Consider the following 12697-nt stretch of genomic DNA (forward strand, 5'->3'; position numbering starts at 1 on the left):
GTAACATTAATAACAACAATAAGGGCTGATAAAAATTATGTTATTTAAGAAACCAGTTGCTTAAATAACATAAATGAAGACAGATAATGCTATACATAACTGAAGACAGTGTCGTAATATTTCGCCGCCCTCTTATTCAGGTATTTCAATTTAAAAGACTAAAATTCTAAAGAACTTTTCGGCAAGAACAATTGTAATTGTTTATTGTACAGGTTATAAACTAAAAACGTTATGTGTATATACAATATAATAATCAGATTTATTACATTGATATAAAAGATTCAGGAGCCTTATAATTATACTTTGACTATTGACTAGATTCAGTTATTAGCGAATTGAATATAAAACAAATATAGACAAATCGACTAGAACGATAAACATATAAATCGTAGATATTTGTATTGAAAAATAATATAATTGTTAGAATAAAAAAAAAGAAAACTTCTGTGATCACTAAAACTCAATTCGTCAACTTTTTTTAAGAGTATTTATCAATGTCTATTGCATCACATAACACTTGCTCTACAGACAAGATATCCAAATTGGTTAGCCTTAAAGTACTCATGGTTTGTCTTCAATAATTTTTGATCAATTTCAGTTTTGAAAAACAACTCTCACAGTTGGCATTGCTTATAGCAATTGTGAGGAATATTATGAGCATTATTATAATTAGGGATAGGATTTTTATGTACTAAAAAATCCGATATTTGTGCATAAATATGCGCTAATAAATTGTCAAATATTTAAAATAATATGTATTATATAACAATATAAATTACTAATTAATTAGTAATTTTATAACTTAAAAAAGTTACATAAATATGTATTTATTATATGAATAATATTTTAAAGAAATTATATTAAAATATTTACAAAAAAATGTACTTAGAGAAAACATAGCTGTTCAATAACAAGACATTAATTAGTAATTGTAATTAAACTAATCGATTAATAATTACTCAGAATGAATTATGAACAAAGTATAAATGGAAATAAAGAATAATCCTTATTAAAAAGAAAAAGAAAAAAAACTTTAGAAAAATATTTAAAACTTTGAAAGAAATCAATTATTCAGCAGGGCCAGTTACAAAATTATTGCAGATTAAATGTATTTTTAAATTTTCAAATAAAAATCTTCGTCGGTTTGACCATTCCATTCTGCGACTTGTACCGGCTAAAAGATCTTTCAACACCTACTTATATTATAGGGGCATACTTAAATGAAGCTATTTCCATTGCATCACCTGGGCGGCTGTGTCATCATTTGTTATAATAAGGAATAAGACCCTTGCTCTTTTTAATTGATTCTGAGAAATTCTCGATGTAATTTTGTGTGAAAATTTATCATTTCCACTGCTATTTTTATTTGTGTTCAAAGATGAAGATATAGAATTTGTATGCACTATTTATGATAAATGAGAAATTTCACTTTTAAGTTTATTGCGTTCTCTTGAATTTTACGTTGTTGTTGCGAAAAATGTATTTACAATTGAACAAATAATTTAATGAAATATGTGATTTAGGACAAAATACCTAAAAATATGTTAAAAATAACATTATTTCAGAAAATATGTGATTTACAACAAAATATGTAAAAAAAGGCCAAATATTTTATTTATTTTTTTTTTTAATAATTTATTTATTGATATTTACAACTGTATACATATATATACAACAAGTAAATTTGCTGTAGGTGACATAGTGACATGATAAAAACATGTGGAGAATCTACCCACTGATAGAACTCCAATAACATTTCTAGAGGAGAAGATCTCGAGGCCATCTTCTTTTCAGACGCCTAGGAGGATTATTAGGTAATGAAGGAGAAGCCAGGTTAGAAACAAGTGGATTTGGGTGGTTGAGAAGTTTATTATGGAAGGAACGGTATCTGGTTCTGGCCAAATCGGCAACATATGGAATATTGAGGTCCTGATGGATGACTTGATTTGTGACAAAGTAAGGAGCATTAAGGATTTTGGACTGTAAGGATTGGATTCTGGAGGAATTTGATGGTTTAGTGGAGCCCCAAAGCTCAACTCCGTATGTCCAGATAGGCCTTATAATAGTCCTGTAGATCAGTCTCTTGTAATGGATTGGCAATTTAGACCGTTTGTCTAGTAAATGTTGCAATAGTCGGAATGCCAAATATTTAAAAATATGTGAAATAAAACTGGCTTCTTTTGGCCAGAAATATCTTGAAACATCTACAGTTAGTAAGGAATCGCAGATATCATGGTCAGGTAAAAATATGTGAAAACATAAAAATCCTATCCCTAATTATAATATTGAGCAGGGTATCTTCCAGCTTGGATTTCACAATAAACACAGAGAGCAAGATGTCATTATTATAAACTTATTTAAATAAAAGTAATTCCCCAGTTTCGTAACGGAATTTTAAAAAAGTCCATGCTCATTTCAATCGGTCCGAATAGTAGGTGTGATAATATGAAATGAAATGGTTCAAATTTTTAAAAGATATTATTTATTGTGAAATTTTGCCAGGGCGTTCTACCCATACTACTCAATACCAGATATAAGACCAGTTGATGGAAGTGTTATAAACACAGAAGTATGTGGAAAATAGAATTTTGACTTTAATGATTTTTTTTTTATTGTTATAATAAAAGAGAAAACTACACTAATTTAACTTCTGAAAACTGTCAGCATTAAGGTTTATAAAAATCAAACAAGGTTCTATCTAGAAAGAATTATTTAAAATATCATTAAAGCTAAATTCCCTATTTTTTCCTGAAATGTCACATAGCACCTTCATCCGTCTTCAACTAACAGCCGTATTTATATCAAAAAACAATATTTTTAACTGAAAAGTTCAAATATCCTTAAAAGTGAATGATACGTTTGGTGTACACACCTAAACTAAATTTTATATTGCATAGTTTTGTAAATGTGATGTTATTACATATAGCATTTATTATTTTTTAATATTTTAACTATCTTTTCATTTTGTTTTTTCATTTATTAATTTTTTTCTTCTGTACCAAAAATAATTTATATGCAATTATAATATAAATTGTAATTAAGTGCGGCCACACTGTTTTTGACCAATATACTGTGTAACCCTGTATCCGTGGTATGGTCTACAATAATTCATATTGTTGTTTTTATAACGAAAAATAAATAATCAAATTCCAATTCATGATCAAAATCGTTTTATACTTTCCAATGGAATTATTAAGATACAATTTCACTGAAGAAACTTAGAATTCATAATTGTTTTAAATATAAAAATTGTTATGACAAATACATAATTATAAACAAATAATTATTGTATAAATTTTACTAACAACTACTTTCATGATCAAAATTTCATTTAGTATAGCATTTAAAAGTAAAACACAAACATTTTAATCTAAACATGGTTTCGTCCATATTGGTAGTCAAGCGTTATACATTACGGTTTAAGGTGTGGCATAGTTACTGATAAATAATCTAAAATATATTTATATATATAAAGTTATCTTTTACTGAAGTGAAACCAAAAATAAAAATAAAGGAGAAAGAGGAGTGTGAAATGAAACGCTTGAAGTACTCCCAAAGACTGATCTATTTACGGAACCTGTCCGTCTATATCTATACAATCGGTCAGTTATTCTACTCGATCAGCTGATATAGACCTGTCAGCTGAAAGTGCGTAACTCCCCCCCCCCACCAGTTTACGAACAATCCTCGTAAAATCTATTATATATAAATTAAAAAGATATATTCAATTAAAATACAATAACAATAAATGAGATAGATACGAATACAACTATAATACAATATCAATAAAAAAGATACAAATACAATAAAAATATGATTCAACATAACAACACTTTATGAAAAAAAAAAAAAAAATTAGACAAATCAAACAACAACAAAAAAATATAATTTCACATAAACCATTATTAAGTCCCTAAAATGAACATAATAAAAAACTTTACAATATTGCCCTCCGGAAGGGAGGTGAGTACAATCCCATACATCATGATACTACTGTTGCAGAAAGCTTTAATTGTTCTAGGTGAACTGTTCTTCGCTTTTTAGGTTCTTTCAAGCTTTCTATGGTAACAGTATTGTGTTCTCTAATCGTGACCACTCTGAATGGGCCTTCTAACCTCTGCAGCTCTTTTCCTCTATTAGATTCCACTTTCCGATACACCACCGTCCCAATTTTAAGGTGCCCATTAGATCGCGAACATTGAGATTGTGTCAAGTAACTCTTCTCCGTTTCTCCTTCTCAATTTTGTTCTTGACTTTAGTCCACATCTTCCCATGTGCCATACAATTAACGGCGATATTACTCTCCTCAGTCGCTGTATCTTGGTAATTCCTCCGGCGTCCCCGCAGTACAAAAATAATCTCAAAAGGGGAAAACCCCGTGACGAAGTGTATGGAATGATTGTATGCTGCAATCGCTCGTTCCATCGCTTCGTCCGGCTCTAGCCCTTTTTCTAACTGATACACCCCCAGGTGGTCACTGAGGGTACTGTGGAGCCTTTCAATACCTCCTCGGCTCTTTGGATGTCCTGGGGTGTTAAGGTGCCAAACCACCTCCAAGATTTTCATCTCTTCCCTGATTCTTGCGTTGTCAAACTCTCTTCCACAGTCAGACGAGATTCTATCCGGTACGCCGTAAAACTGGAACCACGTGCGTAGGGCTCTTAACACCGCTCCTGTTGACCTTTCTTTCATTGGGTACGCCATAGCTCGTTTGCTAAATACTTCTATCACTGTGACCCACTTGTATCCCTTCCAAGTAAACAAATCCGCATGAAGATCACTAAGTGGTGCTTCTGCAGTGGGCGTCTCCTCCTGGATCGCTTGAGGTGGGTGTCTGTCGTATTTCGCAGTCAGGCATACGTCACAACTACCGATATTTTCTTGAATTGTGCGCTTCATACCCCACCAGAAGTATCGACGGAGCAACGCCTGTAACGTTTCGTTCAGCTCTCTATGGTTGGTCTTCCCCTGGTGATACGCGAGGGAAACTCCTTTTGGCGTTCCGGTATGTTTCGAATTATGGACGGTCTCCTTTTAGTGAATATGATAGCTTGGATCTGTGGTTCGTTTACTTTTATGTTTCATTTTTAAAATGAATGCTGAGTTTTTTAAGAAGTGCCTGTAACTTCTTTATTGTATCTATTCTATAAGATGATGTGGTAATGGCTACATCAATAGCATAGAGTGATCTTGCTGCAGATGGGTGTGAGGGAAGGTCTGAGATGCTCGACAATTTCACGTCCATAATATAGACCTACTATGACCAACGATCAATAGTCACACCATTAATCTCACCATCTAAACTAAATCCTTAAAATTTACAACTTTACTGTACTCTAAAGATTAAATAAAAACCAAAATCAACATGAACAGGTTTTGATGAAATGATGAATATAGACTGAATTTTTAAAAATTGTCTGAATCACTCAGATCATTACGTGTACTTTTCATCTGGCATATTGTGTACTATTCAAGGGTTGAGAATCGAACAAAAATATAAATAAAAAACTGTCAAAAAAAACAATCTTATATTTCATTAATTTTCTAACCTTCAAAACTAAACTAATTTTGAAAACAAAATTTTTAAATGATATTTATAACAATGAACAATATAAATAATTGATTTTCAAATTAAATATACCAGCTATACCCGAAATAGAAATTCACAAAAATATTTATTTAAGAGAAAACTATTTAAGTGGTTTTCTTTAAATATTTCAAAGTGAGCAGCAGCTTATTTTCGCTAGAGACTTTATGCATTAATTTCAAAGCCTCTTTAGATATCTTCCATATTCACAGGTCAAAAAATTCAATTACAAAAAGTCTATGAATAATTTTCGCAAACTACAAGGTATATATATGCAATAATTCATACAATCCATAAAGCTGCAAGTATTCGTCTCTTGTTTCCTTGAAAAGTCCATTCACTCTATCAAAGTTAAGTTCTTTTGCATGAAGATACCCTTAAAATATATGAGTTATTTTTTATAAATTTATCTTCTATTCCTGTAACACCTGCACCAATTTTATGATTTAGAAAAATCACCTCACAATGTTGCCATCGTCAAAACTTTCGAAACCATGCTTGGGCTTATCGACTACCAAGGCAAATTTGGATTTATATTCCAATTCAATTCAAAGAATGATTGCACACAGATTTATAACGTTAGAGTAGAATTTGATTCTCTTGAAATAATTAAAACGTTCATATCAAGCATAGTCTAGTAAAAAATGAGGGTTGCAATAAGAGTGCAATCGCTCTATTAACGTCATACAATTTTATATTTTGGATTTAAACTATTTTTTTTCTCATTTCTTGGAATAAACAAGATTCGGACATGCTTTACTCGAAATAAATTTAATTTTTGTCGACAACATATCGGTGAGGAGAGGTACTCATTAATTTATAAGCGATTGTATGTTTTAAATCAATTCATTTAGTAGGTATACTCGTATAAGCTCTCGTAAATAGATATTCATCGGTCTCCATCACTAAATTTCTGCTTATAGATGTTCACCACCTGTCGCAATAAAATACAATAAACCATTTTTTATTAAATCTCAACATTCCCCTCATTGAGAAATACGCACAATCTGACCCTAGAAATAATATATCATTAAAATGTGAAGTTTAAGAAACTGAAATACTGTATTTAACTGAAAATGAATCACCTTCTTCTAATTCCAAATTTAGTATTGATATTTATTAAGGTGAATGCGAAAGAATTAATGGTATTTCGTCCCACCCTAGTTACAGAGGTATTTATTAAGAAGAAAGAGAATCTAGGAGGAAAATACATATTAATAATATCTATTTTAATAATCAATTAATCAAAATTGGTGGTAAATTTCAAGGAATCAGTTTGACAAACGCTGTTAATGATCGAATATTATTTGAGATTCTTTGGATACTTTCTATGTTCAGTTTTATGAGTTCATTACCGGGAAAATAATATGCACTTTTTGAGTCGAAGAGCGACGTTTCTGAAATCCAATTTATGAATTTGTTCACCCAATTTCTATATCTTCCAACGTGACTATTTGCCTTGCACGTTCAAAGAGCTATTTAAGACCAAAATTATTTAGGAATATTTCCAATCACTTACACAATGGTTTTATTTCCAAAAGTAGTGTAACGCAAAACAATATCAAGAATTGCACTTGAAAAACTAATTGATTGTAAGACTTTTATTCTTTCACTTTAAAGTTAAAATATCATCAAAATATATTAATCATTGAAAAATACTTTTGTTTCTTAGAGCCAACAGAAATTCAAAAATTAAAAATAAACGCGGTCTAGAATGTTTTTATTATTATTTTTTTTTTTTTTTTTTATGTTTATTAGTAATCAAGAAAAAGGAAGTCGAGGTGAATACAAATATGTCTGTAAATAAAAATGTTTTCATCCCAACACTGACATATGTAGCTAAGAGCAGACCTAGTATTTTAAAAAAATTAATGTCGTATATAAGCCACGGAAATGAAATTCCTGAGGAAAACTTTCGGTAAGATTATATTTCACGGAATGAGACATAAAAGAATAAGATTAGAGGCAGGATAGGACAGGAACCACTAATAGAGATGTAATTAATGTGCCTTGGCCAAGTATAAAAAATGCTCATAAATAGACCTCCATTAAATAATATGGAATGCAAAAACAGAGGGGAAATTACAACGCCGACGACTGAGGAATAAGTAGGGGTGTACCAGACCTAGCAAGGAAACAGAGGACTCACTGTAGGTGTGGTCAAGAAGTTTAGGGAAGTGTTTAAGAAACGAATAATGGCTGCACCAACACCGTAAAGTATATGGGCTGGTTAGCGAAGCACTTCATTAGAGGTGTCATTGTTTAAGCTAGTTTAGCGTCTACATTAAAGTTAGGTTAGGACAGAAATTTAAAAAATAAAACTAAATAAAAAATAATAGCTTGTTTAGCATTACTCCTCTCTCCAAACGTATTTCACCATTCCATTCAGTAAGACAAAGTATATACAATATGACTTTACTGAAATTAATATATGGGAAATACTGAACAAAAATCCAAGTCCTGAGAATTGAGCGTGGTACTGATGAATGACAAGCTCCAAGGGCGGGAATTTCAAAACTCACTTTTAATGAATGCTACAAATTGGTAAGGGCTCGACCACCGCTGATAAGGATGCGTTGGGGGCTTGTTTACTCCTTTTGAGTGAGCATAACGGGTAGAAGTCGACAGTTATGATCTAATTAAAAACTCAATAATAATTTTATAAGTAGAAATTTTGACATTCCTGCCGGTATGGCTTGTTTTGAATACTAGTGCCATGAGCGGAATCGCTGGGATCTCCAGGAATACTTCTTTTCCACCACTGTGGAGAGACTGGCTTGGTTTGGAGTATTTTGCACACATGAATGATTGTATTTATACTGTTTCAGTTTTACAACATTACTTTAATTTGCTTATTTTTAAATTTTAATAGGATTTAATTGATGGGTTGCATTATCATTATTGCTGGTTGTCTCTAATTTTAATATTTACGATAAAACAAAAAGTATAAAAGAAACAAATCCACTTTAAGCACACTCCCTTCTTACTTTTACAATTATATTTAAAGTATGTTTTCGTACTTAGTTCTTTTTATTAATAAATTAATGTACATTTTAAGTTGTGTTTTTTCTAACATTCTTTTCCGAAAATAAATTGGGCCAAGAATCTAATTGTATTGGCCATGAGGTCACATAAATGACGCCATATTGGCCCGATGAAGTCAGTTGGGTGTGTTGTTTGTCGTGAGGGTCTGTGTCTGTGGTGTTACTGTTCGAAAATTTTATTTGAAGCGAGATATGTTTTACATTTAAATCTTTTGTATACCTTTTTAAATTAATGGAAGCAATCTTCACTAGTGATGAACCTCCTGTAATTTTTATTATTTAGTAATTCATTAGGTTTTCTTAACGAACGATAATTAGGTTTCGAAAGCTTATAAGGTTCCAGAATCGGGACAAAGCAGTTTATTAAGGACTATTAACTGTACAGGTACAATGAAATTTCAATATTTGATCCCCTTTATTATTGAAATTTTATTTCTTCAATATTTATTCACTACCTTAGGTTTATTGTTATCTTTTCTTGTCTAAGGATTTTAAAAGTGATGTTTTACTCAATTACAATTATTTCTTTATCCCCTGAATTGTATTAGTCTTATGGTTTACACTATTATATCAATTTGACTTTGTTTCTTAAAAAAAAAACAACATTCTTCACTGACCGCTGTTTTGTTTTGATTCATTATTTATGTGTTTTGGCCATGGTTTGTTTGTATAATTTTTTTCATATAATTATTACATATAAACAAAATCTTGTTTTCTGTTCTGTTTGTTTATGACAAATGACAAGAATTAAGATTTTGTTTATGTAAATAAGACATGTTTATTTAGCAAGTTTTACGTGTTGAGGTCATTGTAATCCCAAACTTTAGCCATTATAAGTTTGTTTTTAATACAAAAACAATCAGCTCCTAATATCACTTTCTACATGCCAACTTGTGTTATGTTTACCTTTTATATTTGCAATCATAAATTATCATGATAATTACTTTAATTTAACTCATTGCGAATGGTATAGGGTGATGTGTACATGTAAAATTATAAGTTATTTTTCTAAATCAAATATTTGTCCATCTTCAGTAAAACTTACGTAGCTTGGTATTTGTTTATTGAATTACAGTACTATTTTACATTATTTTCAGTAATTTAATGTCTATAAACCTTAAATTATTGATCTTATTTAGATTTGAAGTATTTTTGTTGTCATTTTTTTCCCTATCAGTTTGTTTGGAGGGTGGATGCTTGTTATCTTTCTTTTTGGAGAGTGGATGTTTGTTATCTTGTTGTCTTTCCTTTTATTCTAGAACTTCAAGGAGATATTTAGTTTATATCACCTACTACTGTACTAAAACATGTAAATTATTTTATTTCTACTCATTGCTAACTGGTAAAACGGAAATGCTAAGCTTAAATCATAACTCTTTTTGAGCCTTTTTTAAGTATTTTTTTAGAATATTTGGAGGATGTGAGTTGTAATTTTTTGAAAAAAAAAATTATCTTTTAAATATTTATTTAAATCAGTGTGGTTGTTGCATGTGAAATTAAAGAACTGTGCATTCATTAATGCATGCATACTATCTCTATCTGTCAAAGAAATTCGATGTCTGCTTACTTTGTTTCTGTGTTAAGTTTGACAAAATGTTTGCTGTTATTTTTATAGTCGAATTTGTTTTCTCTCTATATCACAACATTTGAAATTACAATGTGATTCAAATATGTTAGATGATCGTTTCAAAGTACTTAACATTAGCTGTCAAGTAATGCTATCAATATGATTATATTATTATCTTTGATAAAATCCTTATAGCTTTTATCGAGCTTTTATCGAAAGTTATTGTTATTGTAATATAATATAACATGATATTTTCACAGCCTCTACGAGAGTATTTTTTTGTGGTTCCTATCTCAATGTACTTTATTGTAATCGATGAGATAAATTTATCATATATAATTCTTTAAAATCCTTTTCAATAACAATTATTGAAGTTAATAAAAGTAGATACCAATTTTTATTACTATTTTAGATCAGTGAGCTTTTCATTTCTTAGCTTCCATTTTTACTAAGAAATCTAAAACATATTAGATCCTACCTATAATTTGTTAGCAGTCTATAAAAATACCTTAGGTACTTAATTCCTTGATATACAATTGAACTTTTTATTTTGCGCTCCTTCTATTAATCTTACTCAAACACTGATTAAGGATTAATTTTTTTTAAAAATTTCTGTGGTAATGTCTTTTTAAATCAAGTCGTCTGTTCTAATCAACTATTGATGGTTCATTACAGTAATAAACATGAAATTAAATGTTACTTTTAGTGTTACACAAGCCTAAACCCTTAGGTCTTGAAACAGTTTTGGAAAAGATCCTAATTTGTTTTATTTCTAAATTATTTACAACTTTTTCAGCCTGAATATTAAAATCATGTGTTCATTTAGTTATTCTAATTTTTTTTCTACATTTACAACCACAGAGTGCCACCATGAAATTAATATTGACTGACCTACGTGGGGATTAAACCCACAACATTCTGTACTAGTTCTTCTGGTACCCTCTCTCCAATGTGTTCAGCTGTCATGTTCTCTATCTTTAACATTGAAAAACATTTTATTTTTTGTTAATATTCATAGATCACATCAATGCAGTTCTTATCAATGTAGTTTGTTTTGTATTTGTGTCCCCTCCCGATTCTATAAATCCATTGTATTATTGATTATTTGAATATATTTGTATTGCTTCCGTGTATCAAATTATGATTGCTAAAATCCCTAGTATCTTTTGATAAAATTAAATATAATTTAATAATTTAATCCTAAATTTAACTTTTTTATTATTATATTTTATAATAAAGCCTTATTAAATTTTTAGTTATATTGATTTCATTATTTCTATGCAAAGTTTATACTTACAAGATTAAATTTATAAAAGAATTTATAGATGCAGTTCTTTCTTGTATGACTTATTTTTTTAGTAAATATTTCAGTGTTCTCTGCAATATTATCCATTCAAAGCATTATTAATTTTATATCCCTTTAAATATCATATGATATTTATATGATGAAGAAAGATGACTTTGCTGTTAAAGTTAAAAAAGAAATTGCAAATTTTCTGTACAATCACTTACTATATTTTTTTTAAAAAATACAAATTTACTTCTTTATCACAATTATTTACTGTAGTTTTTAATTCTCTTTCTATTTTTATTGAGGATGAAAAGCGCACATTTTCATGTTCGGCATTGGCCTGTAAAGTGACCACTACCCACACAGTTAGCTTTTAATGACTGAATAGATGCCAATCAAGGTCTTTTGTGAACATTCCATTTTTTTCTATGTCTTCTTCAATAACTTTATTTTTATCAGACATGATTTCCTTATGATTCATAACTTCCTATTATCTCCTTATCACATTTTGCAGTTTAATTTTATTTTTAAACATTAACAGAGAGAGAGAAAGGTCAGCATTATTTTTTTTTTTTTTTCAATTTAAAAAAATGATCTCGAGAATTTTAAAAATTTTATATATTTTACATTGTATTATCTTTTCATAATTTATTTTTATTAAATAAACATAATATCATTTACTTGGTTTTATTACATTTTTTTTTAATACATATAATTGTTTGGTCTTGTTTGAGTCATTTAATTCACCCTATTATACTTTGATAATGATCTTCTATTATCGTTAATATTTAATCAAAATAATTTTTTTTGTTCAAAATTTAGAATTTTACAGACATAGATATGTCTGCTGCCTTTTAAGTTCAATAACTTAAATAAATATTATATTTGGTAGAGAAGGAGAATTGATTTAAGCCATCCTTAGGATTCCCTAGTAATTACAATAGAAATAAATCATAGTGTAGTAATCTGGACCATTTTTCTAAATATCATTGTCAAGTAAATAACTCCTTACTTAATTAATAATTAATTAACTTAATAACTTAGGTCCTACACCCAGTACAAAATTCACACAAATTAAATTTCAATTTATGGTTTTGAAGTTTTCTTTTCTTATAAAACCAAATTAGTGTGGATATTAAAAATCATTACAATGCACATTGCTTAAAAAAATTATTGCTTAAATAATCTATTATTTAGCTAAACTTTTG

The 12697-nt window shown here is 29.4% G+C and overlaps 1 protein-coding gene across 4 annotated transcripts in view; it reads left to right on the top strand.

Moving 5' to 3' along the window:
- The first annotated feature begins 8740 nt into the window (after window positions 1-8740).
- Window positions 8741-12697, top strand: part of cora (coracle) — a 51090-nt gene continuing 47133 nt past the window's right edge. The window contains exon 1 of one of the 4 annotated variants that reach the window (XM_014438810.2): window positions 8741-9016. Coding sequence is in view for 3 of the 4 variants with exons in the window: in XM_014438808.3 (XP_014294294.1) it covers window positions 9939-9940 (2 nt within the window). In the remaining variant the exon portion in view is untranslated. Of the gene's footprint in view, window positions 9017-9861; window positions 9941-10032; window positions 10052-12697 lie in introns of those variants that run through there. The other 3 variants (XM_014438808.3, XM_014438811.3, XM_014438809.2) reach the window with 3 other exon arrangements.

Source organism: Halyomorpha halys, unplaced genomic scaffold (genome assembly GCF_000696795.3).
Source record: "Halyomorpha halys isolate HHAL.00 unplaced genomic scaffold, Hhal_1.1 Scaffold68.1, whole genome shotgun sequence".
NCBI classification, from domain to species: Eukaryota; Metazoa; Arthropoda; class Insecta; order Hemiptera; family Pentatomidae; genus Halyomorpha; species Halyomorpha halys.